This window comes from Eutrigla gurnardus (genome assembly GCF_963514095.1).
Source record: "Eutrigla gurnardus genome assembly, chromosome: 19".
Classification (NCBI taxonomy): Eukaryota; Metazoa; Chordata; class Actinopteri; order Perciformes; family Triglidae; genus Eutrigla; species Eutrigla gurnardus.
Genome location: NC_139930.1, coordinates 21,044,598 through 21,061,915, shown reverse-complemented (window position 1 = coordinate 21,061,915; position 17,318 = coordinate 21,044,598). Strand labels below are relative to the sequence as shown.

Here is a 17,318-nt window from a genome sequence, read left to right as displayed (position 1 = left end):
AAATACAAAAAGATGCAGATGTAGGTTCTTCTTTTTCTGGCGGAGCAATACACGCGGATGAAGGAGACGTTTACAAAAACAAAATATTCATGTGGCACTTTAAAAAAATAAGCCTATGTTATTTTTTTGTCCATGGCTACATAACAGCCCCCGGAGGGTAGAAACACCACAGCCGGCTCCACGCGCGCCCTGACCGGGGACCAGCACGCGCCCCCGCCTCCTCGTCCATCCCCGGCTTCGTGTTGGCCGCGAACGGCCTGATTGTCGACGAGGTCATCCGCCGGAAGAGTTTGACCAGCGCCTTCCTGAACTCGCGCCTCATCAGGCAGTACAGGATGGGGTTGAGGCAGCTGTTGGAGTGCGCCAGGCACACGGACACGGGGGAACACGAACACCTGCGTGGTGTAGTACTCGTAGCTGAAGTGCACCACGTTGAGTTTGATGAGGATGCCCCAGGCGGTCAGCGCCTGGTTGGGCAGCCAGCACAGGAAAAAGGACAGCACCACTATGGTGACGGACTTGGTGACCTTGGCGCGCCGCTTGGCGCTCGAGGTGTTGATGTTTTTGGAGGTGATGGCGCGTAAAAGGAGCAGGTAGCACGCGGAGATGATGCCCAGCGGCAGCACGAAGCCCAGCAGCACCTTCTGCGAGTGGTACAGCCCCAGCCAGAACTGCGCGTTCCCGTTGCTCTCCGGGAACTTGACGAGGCACAGATCCTCGCTGGACACCGTCACCGTGGTGGAGAAGACCGCGTGCGGCAGCGCGGCGGACACCGCGGTGAACCAGATGAAGGCGCTCATGCAGCGCGCGGAGCAGCAGCGCGGCCGCCGCCTCCTTCCCCTGAGCGCGGACGCGAGCGACCAGTAGCGCGCCACGCTCATCGCCGTCAGGAAGAAGACGCTGGCGTACATGTTCATGGCCGTCACGTAGGACACGATCTTGCACATCGCCTTGCCGAAGAGCCACGTGAAGTCCAGCGCGTTCTCCACCGCCCAGAAGGGCAGCGTCAGCACGAACTGGAAGTCCGTCAGCGCCAGGCAAGTGACGAAGAGGTTGATGTTGGACTTTCTCCACACCTGCTTGGACTTCATCAGGTACAAGACCAGCAGGTTCCCGACCAAGCCGAGCGCGCACACCAGCGCGTAAATGACGGAGATTATAATCCTCACAACGGCGGCGCCGTCTCCCCCCAAATCGGTCTTGTTGAAGTCCGACAGGTGGAGGGTGTCACCGTCGGATCCGTTGGTGGTGTTGGAAATACACATGATCCCCGCCGGGTCTTCGTTGTTAGTGTCTCCAGACATTTAAAAAAAACAACTTTAATCCCCCAGGAGGTGTTTCCAAAAAAAGTCCTACCTGGATCCAAATCCGGGTTCCTCAGCCTCCAGCCTCCATCTAGTCAGCTTTTCCTTTCTGTGAGTCGAAACCAAACTGTTTGAGTCTCTTCATCTGTGTTGCGCTCACATCTTTCCAGCCTCTCCATCCTCCAGCGACCGGCTGAAGCAGCAGGGCGTAAATAGAGAGGCACAAGGGTTGGAGGGGGTGAGAGAGAGAGAGAGGGGGTGGGAGGGGGAGAGAGAGAGCTCTTCCACATACAAGTCTATGTGAATCATTGAGTTTTTGGTAAAATATATACACTTAAAGGCAGAGTAGGTCATTTGGATAAACCACTTGACTTTGAAGGCATTGCCAAACTGAAAAAGTCCCGCCCCCTTGAGTGCATGCAACCAGGAAGTAAGCTTAAACAGACGGCCATCCAATTGTTTTATCCGGCCCGACTTTTTTGATTGGACGGGGTTTTTATAATGTCTCTTTGGTGTAGCTGCTAATTCAATTATTCTGCCTGCTTGTGGTGAAGAATGACGCCATTCAAAAACGTCCTTTTGTTCTCTTCGCTTGTATTGCAAACTTAATAGATAACTTTTCCGATAGCGGAAATGGGACGCCCCCCCTGGAGGATTTGACCAAGAAGGACCCGGCTCAATCAGTCGTTTTCTCGTTTCTGCCACTTTGGATTTGGGTCGATAAAGAAAACTGTCGAACGCAGAGACTGCCGGGAAGAAGCACAAACGACCAGACGTCATACGGAAAATATACACGTGAAGAATTCCAGCAGTTTGGTTGACTTTTGCTTATTCTTGCTCTAACTGATGATTAATTGATCGTACGCCGTAGTAGAGGTGGCTACACACTGCACTTTCAAAGCTCCACCGTTGGAAGGATGTTCGATTTGTAGAGTTGACATCGGAGGTGAAGGTGAGTTCGAAAACTGGGCTGTTTTTTTTAACACATATATGAATAATTTCAGATAAAAAAATAAATGAGTAATAAATAATTAGCTGTGGCGAGTAGGCTACGTGTCATTTTAATGAGCAATTTTACACCGCTGCACTGATAAATGAATAAATGAAATATTTCTGCCGATTAATTAATGGATAGTGAGAGCCGACTGTCTTAACGTGTGCTCAGCCAGGCAGCTTTATAATCACACCAAGCTATTAATAAACACGGTCTCAGAAATAGAGATACGGCCGGGAACACGCGCTACTAATTAGCTGCTTTGCTAACCACCTTCAAACATTGTTTGTGGGAAGTAATCAGTAATACTTCGTTGCTGTACTAAGCGCTAAGTAGACTTTTCAGATATCTGTATGCGATGTATTTTGAGTTTACCTTCCCTTTAAATATTCTCAAAAACCCTGAAACTGATCCAAACGTAGCAACAAGGAATCTTACATTTGCATATATTCTTGTCTTACAGATAAAAAAAAACGTAGATGAAAGAATACGAGCTCAAAGAAATAAGATAAGACGCATCTCGCTTCATAGATGTGTTTGATAAGACGGACGGGGATAAGTCAGCGGGGCACGGACTGCATCCATACTGATGTGTTTTGGCCTCTTTATCTTGATTTCTCAGAAAGAAAACGAACATCTAAATTAAATGCGTAACACTTCTTACGCTGAACATTAATTCGTTAGCTTATATATCACAAATCGTCTGATCCCCCCGTGAGAAAAGATATACCTCTGCTTTAACTGGTATCTGTTCCACTCACAGCTACGTGCCATTCAGCCTCGTTTCCTGATCAACCTTCATCTGGAGATGATCTTGAGCTAATGCCAGGAAGTGGATACATGTAGAGAGGGAGGATGATACTGATTATAACCATTTTCATGCAACTAATACATGCCAGATCATACTACGGGCCATCCAGCTTTAATTAGGATCTCAATAACATTTGGGGAAAACAGGAGTAGTATCCAGATCCTTTTATTTCAGTAAAACTAATAAAAAAAAATGCCACAGGGAGGGAAAATACGCAAATAATAAGAGGAAGTCCTATAATCAAAATTATACTTTAAAATGATAGAAAAGTACGATAGAGTTTACTTAAAGTATCAAAAGTAAAAGTAGTCATTACGCAAGCAGTTGTATTATTATTTAACATATTAGCAGATGTTTCAATGTCATATCAGGTTGAATTGAATTCAAACTATTTTTTCATTACTTATTGGTATTTAGATGTACTGTGTTATAATTGATATGCTAATTTTAGGTTTCTGTGGACTTTAATCAGCAAAGAAATCAGAAATACATGTAGCAGAGTGAAAAGTACAACGTTTCCCTCTGGCTTCCAGTGCAGTAGAAGTTATTGCACATCGACTGGCAATAAGTCAGGTAAAAGTCTTTGTTCCGCTCCTGTTTTTTAGAGGCTGTGATGGGTGTTCTGCTGACCTCCAGTGTTCAAACCAGCCTGGAGAACAGACGGCGCTGCAGGCATTCACTGTGAACACGCTATCCGATGATAATCCATAACCGCCCTGGTCTCCAGATCCAGTTATGGTCTTGAAATTCACCCTGGTTTCAAGGCCATGTTTTAAAGATTTTGTCTTGGAATCGACCACATTTTTACTTGATCTCGTCTCAGTTTCAGACAGGGGGGGGGGCGGCTAGGACCACAAACATCCTGTGCTGACTGCATTTTGAGTATTTCATCAAGACATTTCTCATGAAAAACAAACACAAGTGAATTAAGAGAGATCTTCTTTGGTTCTCTGTGGGTTTCACCCTGTCGTGGTCTTGGTCTTGGTCTTAACCCCTCTAAGTCATGGTCTTGGCTCTGTTTCACCCTGCCGTGGTCTTGGTCTTGGTCTTAACCCCTCTTAGTCATGGTCTTGGCTCTGTTTCACCCTGCCATGGTCTTGGTCTTGGTCTTAACCCCTCTTAGTCATGGTCTTTGCTCTGTTTCACCCTGCCATGGTCTTGGTCTTAACCCCTCTAAGTCATGGTCTTGTCTCTGTTTCACCCTGCCATGGTCTTTGTCTTGGTCTTAACCCCTCTAAGTCATGGTCTTGGCTCTGTTTCACCCTGCCATGGTCTTGGTCTTGGTCTTAACCCCTCTTAGTCATGGTCTTGGCTCTGTTTCACCCTGCCATGGTCTTGGTCTTGGTCTTAACCCCTCTTAGTCATGGTCTTTGCTCTGTTTCACCCTGCCATGGTCTTGGTCTTGGTCTTAACCCCTCTAAGTCATGGTCTTGTCTCTGTTTCACCCTGCCATGGTATTTGTCTTGGTCTTAACCCCTCTAAGTCATGGTCTTGGCTCTGTTTCACCCTGCCATGGTCTTGATCTTAACCCCTCTAAATTATGGTCTTGTCTCTGTTTCACCCTGCCATGGTCTTTGTCTTGGTCTTAACCCCTCTAAGTCATGGTCTTGGCTCTGTTTTACCCTGCCATGGTCTTGATCTTAACCCCTCTAAGTTATGGTCTTGTCTCTGTTTCACCCTGCCATGGTCTTGGTCTTGATCTCAACCCCTCTAAGTCATGTTCTTGTCTCTGTTTCACCCTGCCATGGTCTTGGTCTTGGTCTTGGTCTTAACCCCTCTAAGTCATGGTCTTGTCTCTGTTTCACCCTGCCATGATCTTGGTCTTGGTCTTAACCCCTCTAAGTCATGGTCTTGTCTCTGTTTCACCCTGCCATGGTCTTGGTCTTGGTCTTAACCCCTCTAAGTCATGGTCTTGTCTCTGTTTCACCCTACCTTGGTCATGGTCTTGGTCTTAACCCCTCTAAGTCATGGTCTTGTCTCTGCTTCACCCTACCTTGGTCTTGGTTTTGTCTGGATACCCCTTCCAGTCTTGGTTTAGGTGGTCTTGACTACAAGACTGTCCACTGCAGGTCTCCTGAGGACATGTAAGGAGTTTATGAAAGGCCTTTAAAAATAATATTTGACTGCGTCTCCGCTCCAAATCAAACATCCACTACAGTTTGGTTGGTATCTGTCCTCCTTATCAGCCAGCGGTCACACTCCTCATGTAGAAACTCTGGCATTCTTTAGCTGTCACTCCTTTGAAGAGAGTTGAAATTAGGCCAAAGATCCCGACACCTTCATTATAAACATAGTCTTCCTTGAGTGCAAAAAAAAAGAAAGAAAAACGTTGTATGCTGGTGTTCAGCCATTGTGAAGAACATGTTTTTTTGCTTGGTGCACTTTAATCTATTCTCCTCTCCCTACATTTCAATGCTGCCTTTGTACATATTTTGGATATTTGTGAACAGAAGCCAGACACATCAATCAAGTCTCTGCCTCTGTGAAACGGACCCAAATTGGCACCCTGCAAAACAAACGAAGCCTTTTTTCTTCCCTTCATAGGATTCATAAAATAGAGCCGCACTGCTTTGCAAAAAGCTGACACTAAAACCCTTACAAATAAATCAGCAGCCAGCAGGTGCATTGGCTGGAAGATAAACATGACAGGGACGTTTGACCTTTTGGGAAATTAATTTATTCCCTTTTCTTGCCGAAAGTCGGTGTCATACGTCAAATATGAATATACAGGCCAGCGTATCTTCAATATCGGAAACTCATTTCCTGATACGTTCCTTTAAATGACAGCCTCTCCCTTCACACAGTGCGCGTGATATGAATGAAGGCAGCTTTTTTTTTAACCCCTTTATGATGCTATCAATCTCATGTATTTAAATCATCTCTCGTGTTGGGTTGAGGGCCCGTGTTGGAACCATGAAGGGTGAGCAGATACGAGAGAGTTCCCTTGGTGCCAACACATTATGTCACAGGACGATACTGCATTGTGTTCACACCCTGGCACTGGAATTTGTTGGCTCCTGCGATGACAATCCGGCTGCTAACATAGCACCATGGCAACGCGACAACACCGTGACCAAAATATGATTACATATGAAGGGGGAGCATAATTGTTGCATGAGTGAGGGTTGCAGTGTTCATGGAGACGTTTACGTGCGAGCCAGTCTTATGGGAAGCTTTGTGTTAACGTGGTTTTTAAATGGACGGCACATATACAGTAGACACGTTTATTGATAGGTGGCGATATAGACGGACCTCGACTCTCTGGCATACGGACCCGGTGGGAGGCAGACAGTCTGTCTCACACACAGGAGCACTTTCACCTCAGCCCAGCGTCCACACACAGGCCCGGCTGTTCTGCCCCTGGAGCTCCAAATATACCGTTTAAAAAAAAAAAAAAAAAAAAGGCCTCCAGCACAAGTTCTCTTTGTCCTCCTCGGACCTCGGGAGTCCAGAAGTGCAACCCCGTATGTGGAAGGCTCTTCTTGCATTTCCAATGTAACAATATTCCGTGCGAGTTCACGCGGAGACACTGTGGACGGAGGTATAAATAATGGTGTTGATTTTTACATGAGACACATGACACAAAGAAACAGCATCCTCATGAATTTGCCGCTGCTGGTTCTTTCAATATTGCACGTTTCATTATTTTGTTTCAAGAGACAATGGAGTGCAGTGTCTTCACACAGTCCTCTCCTCTCGGTTTTCAGTCTCCCACGAAGACCAATAACCAGATCAACTGTTATCACCGGCTGCCAGCTTTTTTCCAACATAGCAACAGCTGATATTGGCACCGTGCAGTCAGCAGCGCCTGTTGCTCCACAGCACTTGAGGGGTGGGAACAAAAACGCTCAAATCCAAGCTGTGTTTATCCCCTTCTTTGTTCTGAAGCTTCATCAGAACATTCAGACGACGCTCCCCCTTTAAGCACAGCCTTAAATGTCCGTCCTCCTCTGAGCCGGCCTCAGGACCACCTTGAGCACACTGACTGTCACCGTGAGACAAAAGGCAGCAGCTGTCCCCGCCAAGGACCCCAATCCCTCGTGTCTAAACAAATGCCAGACTCGCCGGTGGCGCTCGCTTCTCACACGGTCGAGTCCGCCGTGGAGGTCGCGTGCGTCGCCCCGGTGTCCATCATGCGGTGCTTCTCGATGCCGTTCCTCGGTTCCTCCCTCCGTCTTCCCCTCCGCCAACACGACCTGCACCTACGACTGATAGAAAACGTGAACACGTTAGCATTTGTTAGCTTCCATTTTGAAACACGTGTACTTGAAGTACGTGTACTTGCATTCTTGTCACGAGTTAGATGAGAAGACCAAATTTTCTCATTCAATTTTCAGCCAGACAGCCCATAAAACCTCTTCCTTTCAAAATGCATTTTATTCATTGGTAAGTCAAATTTGTGCCACGACACAAAAACTTACTGTGAACAAAAGAAGATGAACATGATGACGAGAATGAGGAAAACCAGCCCGGCGATGACGCAGGCGATGATGATTTGTCGCCTCTCTCCTATCCGCCAGTCGAGGTCCAGATATTCACACCTGGCTCCGATGTAACCCCTTTGACACCTGAGATGAAGACAGAAAAATAAACATGACTTAGCCCACATATATTTTTTCCGATGTAGTCGACAGTCAGTGGAGCGACAGCCATCATCTCCGCCTTTTTTGTCGCTCACCTGCAGGACGGTGCCTTCTGTTCTCTGATGTAACGACATTCCCCGTGGATGCAGTAGTTCGTGAGCTCCTCGGGACATTTGGAGAAGTGGCCGGTCCATTGGTCTGTATCTTTGGTGTCTGCTGGAGGAATGAAACTTCAAATTACTCTCAGAATAACTGTGTTCAAACAGCACTTCATCATCTGCAAAAAGCTTTATATGAAGATATAGTAGATATTTTTTGGAGGGCTTATTCGCCTTCTTAGCTTATTTTAAATGTCAAACTATTTCTGTAAGTGTGTCACGTTTGGTCAGCTCGCTCCTGTGACTTGTGGCATGACTCGGTGGTATAAATAGACTGTTTGCAATATGATCCGGAGAGAATCAGTGCCTGGAAAAGTAGTGTCACGACCGCGTATCTCACTTATTCCTCACTGAAAGAAAAAAAATGCTACGATGGGATAAAGTTACAAAACAATTCCAACAACTCCAACTCGCTCCACTAAACACACCTTAACGCGGCCGCCATAACACTGAACTCCTGACCCGCGATGCTACACTGCCGCTATCTTTACAGCCCGTTATCCTTGAAATTGAGCTTGTAAAAGAACACCGCCATCAATCAGAGCGCCTCGGGCTGTCGGCTGAAACCCGAGAGCACAGTTTCGGAAAAAAAAAGGCAATATCCAGTTGCAAAAGTTCAAAGGAAAATCTCAGAAACTACGTTTGTAGTAACAAAGTAACGTATTATGTCTCATTTATTTGATCAGAAACATACTGCTGTAAAAAGACCCCCGCTGCTTGTAGCTTCATCATTAGCATGAACGTGGAATCCGTCTTCAAGAAAGAAGAATGTCTTTTTTTTAATAACTAAACTACATTTCTCTCCTTTGATGAGGTACATTTTTCGAACAAAGACAAAAATAATGTGTACAATTGGTTGTTTTTTAGAACAAAAACACTCCCTGATCTATTTCTGCAGGGGAAGAGAACCATTTTTTACCAGCTCCAGTCTGCTCACGTCTCTGTTAATTGACGTGAGCAGACTGGAGCTCAATTAACTGCCTCATTTCTTTCCCCCGCTAAGCGTTTCAGTACGTATATGTGTTTACATTCATCTATCTGTGCTTTGTCCGTCTTCCATTTCATTCCATCTCCGCCTTAAAACTACAAGGCAGAACTACTTATCCTTGTCCATATCTACCTGTGCAATTGTCCCCGTTGCCGTGGTGATGATGACAGATGGACATGGTCCGATTGGCAGACTCCTCGGTCGCATTCCATTCTGCGGCCAGCGAGTATTTGCACAAGGCCACAAGCGCTGCAGGCAGGAACACAAACAGAAAAGAAAAGAAAAGGGAAAAAAAGGGCGATCACACACAACAAACAAACATATGCACGGATGTTTTTTTGAATATTCTAACCAGTTTGTGACCACATAAGGAGTTTACAGCGGAGATGAAAGGATGGCGGGGGGAAAAAAACACCACATGAACCGAGTTAATGAGGAAACGCTGCTGAGTCATGATGTGAGCCGGCCTTACAAGGTAGAACATTTCTCTCATCCACGCCCACTTCTGTTTTCTGTCTCACACACACTTTTACTGCTCCAAACGACACACGGTCATTACCACACACTGTGTGAATCTACACAAACACGATGATGTCATCTTAGACACATCCATTCGATCATTAACCAACGCTGAAGTCTACGCTGTACGTATACAGCTCGGTAGGACGAGCACCGTCTCTAAAGCCGCATATCCCAGAAGGCAACAGGTGTGCCGACACTCTAAAACAGAATAGAATGAGCTCACGTGATGCCGTTTTTAAACGCCACGCACCTCCCCGGAGAGGAACATTCCAGAAATTCTCTCTCAAAATAGCACTCAACGTCACTTTGAGACGTCCGTCGTGACCCCGTCCTCCGTTTCCAACCAATAAGTTAGTCCCTTACCTGTTAGTATCCCTACATGGAGTCTGCACACCTTGGCCATGTCATTGATGTAGATGTGGGTCGATCCTTCCTCAGAGGTCAGTGACCTTTTCAAAAGTGTGTGGACGAGCTGTGGAAGTTCGCCGATGGCGCCCGTGTCGGATTGTGGTCCTTCATTGATGGCAGTTAGGCTCATAGTCATCCAGGAAAGCTTGAGGCACACACACACACACTCACTCAGCCCAAAGTGTCTCTCTGGACTGGGCTGCACAAGTGTGTGTGTGTGTGTGTGTGGATAGAAAAAAAGGGGGGTGGCAATGAAACCCAAGTCTGCTCTCGACTCCCCGCCCACACCTTTAAAGGGGAATACGACTCCATTCAAGCTGGGCGGGTTATTTCCTCCCGCACCTTTGTACCTGGCTGTCTTTATAAGAATGGAGCGACACATGGGAAAGACTCATTGACAAAGAAACGACAGCCGGTTTAACGGCAAACTCCCGTTAAAGGAATCATATTTTCCATCCCACGTGCACATGCGCACCACTCGTTTTACACGTTTGGGCCTCCAAAAGAAATCCCTGCAACGCACGCCGCTGCGACATCTGGACTTCTTGTTCCAGAAGGATTCCTGCAGGAAACTAAAATAAACTTTTATGTGAGCGTTCAAAAACGGCTGCAACTAACATTAATCCTTAACAACTAAGTGTTGCATTTTCCCACTGTTTTGTTTTGCTTTGCATCATCTGTAGTAATTCATTACAAATCCTGAGTTTTTCAAGGAAAACACATAAAAAAACATATAAAACATAGTAGCAAATACTTCAAATCCACATATTACAGTAAAATGCTGTTTACACATCAATCAGTGATCAAGACCTTACATCATAGTATCACACTCACATGTCATAACATTAAGTACATTGTTGTGTTGCTAAAGTATAAAGTACCTGAACACTTCTTCGTCTGGGTTGAGAGGAACGGAGCGTGATCATTTTTTTAAATTCTGGAGACACGACCAGCAGATGGCATGAGTTGACACTTTTATAATTTAATATTTGTGTTGTGACACCTTTAATTGTGCTCATGGTTAAATTATGGTTCACAAGTTTATGATCAAACCAACACCTCTCTAATGATTGTGATTTTATCTACAAGTGACAAGCATGGTCACTCTTTTAAGGGAAAGAAATCACGAGAAAAAAAAACAGTTTCCTGTGAAACTGAAGTTTTAAACTCTGGTAATTTATGTAAAGCTCCAGAAGAGAACACACTGCAGGCACAGTAAGTGTGGAAACTTTCTTCTGTCAAACTTTGTGCATTATGAACGCATTTAAGGTGAGAAATACACAAAATGTGGCTTCAGATTGCTTTCTGGTTTCTGTCACAGATACGGTTATTTTACCTGCATCCTATTCCTCATGCAAGGAGGAACATCTGATGCCTTCAGCTCGTTTGAACAAAGGGTGTAAGGAAAGGAGGCATTGGAGTATTGAGACTCGGCCGAGAACAGAGTGCTGGGTGGAAAAGGAAGTGACAAAGTGGAGAGCCATCTCATGACTGGCTCAGACCTCCTTTAGGCTGATGTAGACTGATTCTGGGTCAGTCGTCTTCATCTATACATACATAAGTGTGATAGGATATATTTAAATGAATAAAATGAAACAAACATGATTAAAAATTCATGAATAAAACATGATTCATAGTATAAAATCCCCACACACCGGTGATTCATGTTTCATTTCTAATCCTGCACAGCCTCGAGCTTGTAAATATATATTTTGTAAAGTAAAAAATATTTGAAAACGTTGAGCTGAGCGAAGTGCAGCTCTCTGTTGAGCGTCTTTGCAGTTTAGAACAGGAAGACCCCGTTTCCTCTCTCTGGCTGAGCTCCCAACTTAGACCGAACATCAGGAAGCTCCAGCGCTGCGAGATTCCAAGGCGTCATTTCAGGGGCCCGGCTATAAACATCCGCTTTGTATAATCCATAGATAATCACTTTTAGATTCTGCCACTGTCCGTTGTTTGGACAGAGAGATCACGCTTTGTGCAGCTTTCAAAAAAGGTTTCAAACAGAGAGAAGATGCAGGTTTCTGTAATGTCCTTTAATGTGTTTAAAAAAAAAGCAAACTTTATGATACAGGACTTAAAAATAAATGATTTTCTTTTTAAAAAAAAACACATGATTTCTTCTGAGGGCCACTTCTTCCTCTGCAAAAAAAAAGCACATATTTTAAACCTCATTTGGAGTTACAGTAATAATGTGCGTTGCTGTTTTGGACGCTGACCTTCACACGACAGCACAGGAGCGAGGCTCTCTGAAGGGGTTGCTGCCCGTGGGGACGCCGACCAGCAGGGCGTCTTTGCCTGCGTTCTGCAGACAGTACTGCTGGAGCTCCGCAGCCGCCTGGGACACCTGCAGGGTGTCACCAAGTCACCGAAGGGTAATTACTGTCAATTACTGGCTCAAGTGATGCTTTATAGATCATTTAAGACCATTCATAAGAATTGCGCCGCCTTAACGTTTCGATGCTCCTCCAGCTGGTGTTTTAATCCAGCTATTACTTCATGAGGTCAAACCCTCTCCAACAGATCAATTCCCTTTATCGATGATTTATTATTGCATTGGATTCAGTTTTACAAGCTGATGAGAAACAAGTATTAACATTTGTAACTGCAGACTTAATGGCTTTTTAGAAAATGAGAAACACATGATATTAAACAAAAAAAGCATCTTTGATGCTTGAGGAGGAGAAATGAATGATAGTAAATCCTTTATGGAAGCTATTCAGCTGTTTTGCATGTTGTTAAATTAGAGTCAGATGTTAAAGTGATTTATATATAAAACAAACAACATAAAACAACATAAAATCACATTACAATACAGCATACTGCGTCTAATTACTGAATACAAAACACACATTTACACTTTGTGAATTCTTTTTATTGTAATCTATAAAATCAAAGGAGCATAATAAGATTTTATGTATGTTTGAAGTGTTTAACTGCGTTGAATTTAATTCTAGTGCGTAAATAAAACAACGGTAAACAAATCGAGATAAGCTTATTGTTTTATTTAATGTATAATATGTTTTTGGTCTTTACCTTGATTCTCTCCACGCTGGCCTCGAGCTTCAGTTGTTCCACCAGCCGCCGCATGTTGGATAAATTGGAATTAGACGTCATGTTGGGGGGGAGAAATCCTTTTGGGGAGAGAAAAGTTCCTTATCAACAAAAAGAAAGTCCCCTTCGGTCTATCAACACGGGAGCCGACTGCTAACGGGCAGCAGAGAACAGGAGGAGGAAAAAGGCTGGCCGGGTTTCTTTCCAAATTACATGTCCACTTCAACAAAGAAACAACCCCCCCTCCTCTGAATGTACTCACACACTCATTATTTAGACACTGTTCATTTTGTATTTTAGTCGTTTTATTACTGTACTTGTTTTTGTAGTGTTTCTTTGATGTTGTATGATGAAAAAAAGTGCATTTTTCCCCCAGTGAAGAAATAGAGCTTCATCCTCAACACTTAACTACAGCACAGAGAGAGAGGGAGAGAGAGATAGAGAGAGAGAGAGAGAGAGAGAGAGATAGGGGATGCATTGGCAAAGGGGAGACAGTGAGAAAGAGGAGGTGAAGTGACAGGAGCGATAAAGGAGGCGGAAAAAGAGAGAAGAGCGGAGACAGATGAGTGACGAGGAGGAGGAGGCAACTTGATTGGAAGAGAATGCTGGAGGGGGGGGGGGGGGGGTGAAGATGAAGAGCAAGTGGCAGGAAGAGGAAAAAGGGAAGAGAAAGGAAGAAGAAGAGACTTGCACTTTCCTCCCCCCATCTGGTTCCTCTCTCCCTTTCTGTTTCACTACGATAAAGGCGAGGATGTGAGGAAGGGAAGCCAGTTTTGGTTCATGTCATGCATGAATGTGTGTATGTTGAGTGTCAGGCGGCTTGAACAAAGTCTATTATTATTGTGTTTAACATCTGCTATTATATATGTTTATATATTTATTATATATATTTCCCCACTGGGACTATTAAATATGTATTTTATCTGAAATTATTAAATAATTTAAATAAATCAATTACTACTTACTAATGTTGTAGATTCCAAGCCATTAACTTAAAAACTGAGTAATTTACAAATATTAAACCAATATTAAATAGTTAATGTGGCCAGATCAAGCCCTGTATGTTGTTCGTTGGCTCTGCGCATGCGCCAGAGTGGGGTGGCAGCCTGAAAGCGCCGTGAGACGTCGTGCCACTGCTGTGTGTGCCACAACTGGGATTTACTTAGCACACGGGCGGCGTTTGAACGCACCTCCCCGAAAAAGCCACATGGCTAATGAACTATGACGCGGTCTGCTCGCGCGCTCATTGGTCCGCGGGCGATTTAGCAAACAGGATTGGCTGTAAGCGGCTTCCGTTTTCACCGAGAGGTAAACATTACGGAAGCGACACTCGGAGCGACGAAATGTGAGCCAAGAAGCGACGAGAGCCGGCAGGGAGAGAGTCTGAGTCCGACCATGGTGGAGGTGTTTGCCGGGCGGCCCCTCCTCAACAAGGACGGGGACCTGGTGGACCCCGACGAGGCGCTCCGGAACAAAGTGGTGGGGATCTACTTCTCCGCGGGGTGGTGCCCGCCGTGTCGCGACTTCACGCCCGTCCTGGGCGACTTCTACGCGGAGCTGGTGGAGGAGCGCGAGCCGCCGGCGCAGCTGGAGATCGTGTTCGTGTCGTCGGACAAGTCGGCCGACGACATGGTGGAGTATTACCACGACGCGCACGGAGACTGGCTGGCGCTGCCCTGGACGGACGACTACAAGCAGTGAGTGTCGCAAAGCTGTGGTTGTTTTTATGTATAAAGTTTTAAACTTAAAAAAAAAAAAAAACACACTCTGGTTGAACGCTGCTGTGTGTGTGTGACGTAACGCGCTTATTCTAAGGGTCACCGTCTCGGAGGATTAGGGTTAATAACGCAGACAGTCTGAGAGTCACTGAAGATTCATCATCAACTTGAGTTCACGCTTTGCTTCAATTCATTTCATATGTTGTTGTTAGCAGTAGTTTTCAGGTATCTGTACTTCTACATGAGTATTTTAATTAAAATGTTGAACTCCCTATGTATTTAAACACCATATCATACCCCTTATATTTGAAAATATTTATATTTTTTAAAAATAAATCCTATTTATAGGACACGACATTCAGTTAGTTTTGCAAAACAAAACAAAACAACAACCAGTAGACATGTACTTCATAGGGATACTTTATACTTTATACTTGAAGTACATGTTTGTAATTTAAATACGAGAGGTGCAATGATTAGTACATCAACAATTAACTATTGTGATGTTTAGACAGAGGTGTTAAAAAGTACAGATACTCAAAAAGACTGGTAAAAGTATACTGATTCAACTTCTTTACAAGGTGTAAAAGTACAGGCTCTGAAATGTACTCAAAGTATAAAGTAAACGTATCCCTATGAAATATTTCTACTGGCTGTTTATTTAATCTTAACAGGCGTTTCTCACTGTTTTTTATAAGCAAAAAAAAGATTACTGGAGAGATACTGGAGGTACTACAATACTGAGAGATACTACAATACTGAGAGATACTGAGAGATACTACAATACTGAGAGATACTGAGAGATACTACAATACTGAGAGATACTACAATACTGAGAGATACTGGAGGTACTACAATACTGGAGAGATACTGAGAGATACTACAATACTGAGAGATACTGAGAGATACTACAATACTGAGAGATACTACAATACTGAGAGATACTGAGAGATACTACAATACTGAGAGATACTACAATACTGAGAGATACTGAGAGATACTACAATACTGGAGAGATACTGAGAGATACTACAATACTGGAGGGAAATCAGCAGATTTATGGTTGAAATAGTTGCATCCTTAATCAGTATCTTTTCAGGCGATTCTGTGTTTTGTTTGTCAAATATGAGTCTTTAAAAAGTGTGTGTTTGATTGACAGAGAAGCAGAGCAGCAGTTACAGGTGTCTCTCTCTCTCTCTCTCTCTCTCTCTCTCTCTCTCTCTCTCTCTCTCTCTCCTGTCAGTGAGCTGAAGCAGCGCTACAAGATCACAGCGGTGCCCAGGCTGGTGGTCGTGAAGGAGAACGGCGACGTGATCACAGACAAGGGCAGGAAACAGATCCGGGACCGAGGCCTGGCGTGCTTCAGGTCCTGGCTGGACGCCACCGAGATCTTCCAGAACTTTGAGGGTTAGGAAACGATTTGGGGGGGGCGTCGAACAAAACCAAAGTAACGTTCACTTCAGTTCTGTGATTGGGAACGAAAAGGCTCAGAAGATGATATGATCTTATTTATTCAGATTTTTTTATATCAAATACTGGATATATTTTCACTTCACAAGCACTCTAAAATACACAGAAAGTCGTACTTTTACGAGGAGGGTTTACAAGTAGATAGGGGTTTTATTTTGAAGGGTTAACGAGCCAGGAAGCTGCTTTAAACTTACTATGCATTGAAGACAAACCTCAGGCGTGTCCACTATGGTTCATATGGAGGGGGAAATAAAATGCTATACGCTTCTACGCTAATTAAACATAGAAATAATCTTTGCTTTCATGAAGTAGATGTCTCCATAATGCTTTTGTACATTTAAAGTTTGACGTATAGTTCTACTCTGAAGCTGCCTGTATATTTTTTTATTTTATATGAGTTGTTAAGGTTTTATTAAAATATCTCTCTATATATTTATTCTGAGATTTGCTGCCTTCTGTTTTATTTCCTGTTGCCGTCGCCTTGTTGACAGGTAGGTGTGTGTATGTCATGTTTTGTGAAGAAACAAAATTATTCCCCGTTGCCTCGTTAAGATGCAGAAAGCCCTCGGGGGGTCTTTTGTTTTCCGACATGCTGGCACGTTCATTCGCATCCCTGATCCTAATTGCCTTCGGTCTCCCCGTTGTGCAATAATGACACGGCTGTCATCACTTTTCATGCGAAACTTCCAACAGGTGATGATGATGAGTTTGCACTCAGGCCGCCCGTCTCTCCCACACCCGTGTGCTTTACAATATCACATGGCAACAAGTCTTCAAAGAACAGTGTGGTGAAAAGCCTGACAAAAACCACAACCTATAGCAGAATGAACTGTGGCTTTACTGATCTACTCTGAATCTTTATTCCTCAGGTACACTTTTATGGAAGCTGCAGTCTCACAGTCTACCACGTGGGGTCGCTGCTTTGCCATTCAAGGATAGTGTTTGAATTCTTCCCCAATTTCCCCCCACATGCAGGACAGTTTGCCCTTAACCCCTTATCAGACACAATTTATCAAAGAAAAAACTGCTGTTTGTCTCAACACGTGTTTGGAGTTTATCTTCAATGCTGCTCATATGTACATTTATTTTCCCCCAAAGTTCACGTAAAGGTCCTTCTTATGTTACCTCCAAATTGAAGTTACATTATCCGGTTGGGTGTAAAGGTGTATGTGTATTACATGTAATACAATGTATTATAATGTAATGTATTATATTAGCTTTAATAATGTGTGTGTGTCATGATGAGAGGTCAAAGGTCAAAATGTTGTGGTTCCAGGCAGCTTTGTGTCCAGCATGGGAATCATCAAG

The 17,318-nt window shown here is 44.2% G+C and overlaps 4 protein-coding genes across 5 annotated transcripts; 1 reads left to right on the top strand and 3 right to left on the bottom strand.

Moving 5' to 3' along the window:
- Nucleotides 1–28: 28 nt before the first annotated feature.
- rxfp3 (relaxin family peptide receptor 3) lies at nt 29–1,661 on the bottom strand. The gene is given in 2 exon segments (XM_084035366.1): nt 29–382; nt 384–1,661. Coding segments are annotated over 2 exon segments (1,167 nt in total). The 5' UTR covers nt 1,305–1,661; the 3' UTR covers nt 29–136.
- A 3,413-nt stretch (nt 1,662–5,074) lies between these two features.
- Nucleotides 5,075–9,988, bottom strand: btc (betacellulin, epidermal growth factor family member). Of its 2 annotated transcripts, none has more exons than XM_084035830.1 (5): nt 9,724–9,988; nt 8,971–9,087; nt 7,788–7,908; nt 7,531–7,677; nt 5,075–7,317 (listed from the first exon to the last, which is right to left on the bottom strand). In XM_084035830.1, the coding sequence occupies exons 1-5, from the start codon at nt 9,902–9,904 to the stop codon at nt 7,191–7,193; spliced, it is 693 nt and encodes a 230-aa protein (XP_083891956.1). In that variant the 5' UTR covers nt 9,905–9,988; the 3' UTR covers nt 5,075–7,190. The 2 variants fall into 2 exon arrangements, with proteins under 2 accessions (XP_083891956.1, XP_083891957.1); XM_084035831.1 differs by having other exon boundaries at nt 7,788–7,905.
- Nucleotides 9,989–11,785: 1,797 nt separating this feature from the next.
- Nucleotides 11,786–13,041, bottom strand: gng10 (guanine nucleotide binding protein (G protein), gamma 10). Its single transcript, XM_084034667.1, has 3 exons — nt 12,805–13,041; nt 11,988–12,115; nt 11,786–11,908 (listed from the first exon to the last, which is right to left on the bottom strand). The coding sequence occupies exons 1-2, from the start codon at nt 12,883–12,885 to the stop codon at nt 11,990–11,992; spliced, it is 207 nt and encodes a 68-aa protein (XP_083890793.1). The 5' UTR covers nt 12,886–13,041; the 3' UTR covers nt 11,786–11,908; nt 11,988–11,989.
- A 1,075-nt stretch (nt 13,042–14,116) lies between these two features.
- nxnl2 (nucleoredoxin like 2) lies at nt 14,117–16,452 on the top strand. The gene is made up of 2 exons (XM_084034666.1): nt 14,117–14,519; nt 15,784–16,452. Exons 1-2 carry the CDS (start codon nt 14,218–14,220, stop codon nt 15,950–15,952), a joined length of 471 nt encoding a protein of 156 aa, XP_083890792.1. The 5' UTR covers nt 14,117–14,217; the 3' UTR covers nt 15,953–16,452.
- The last annotated feature ends 866 nt before the right edge of the window (nt 16,453–17,318 follow it).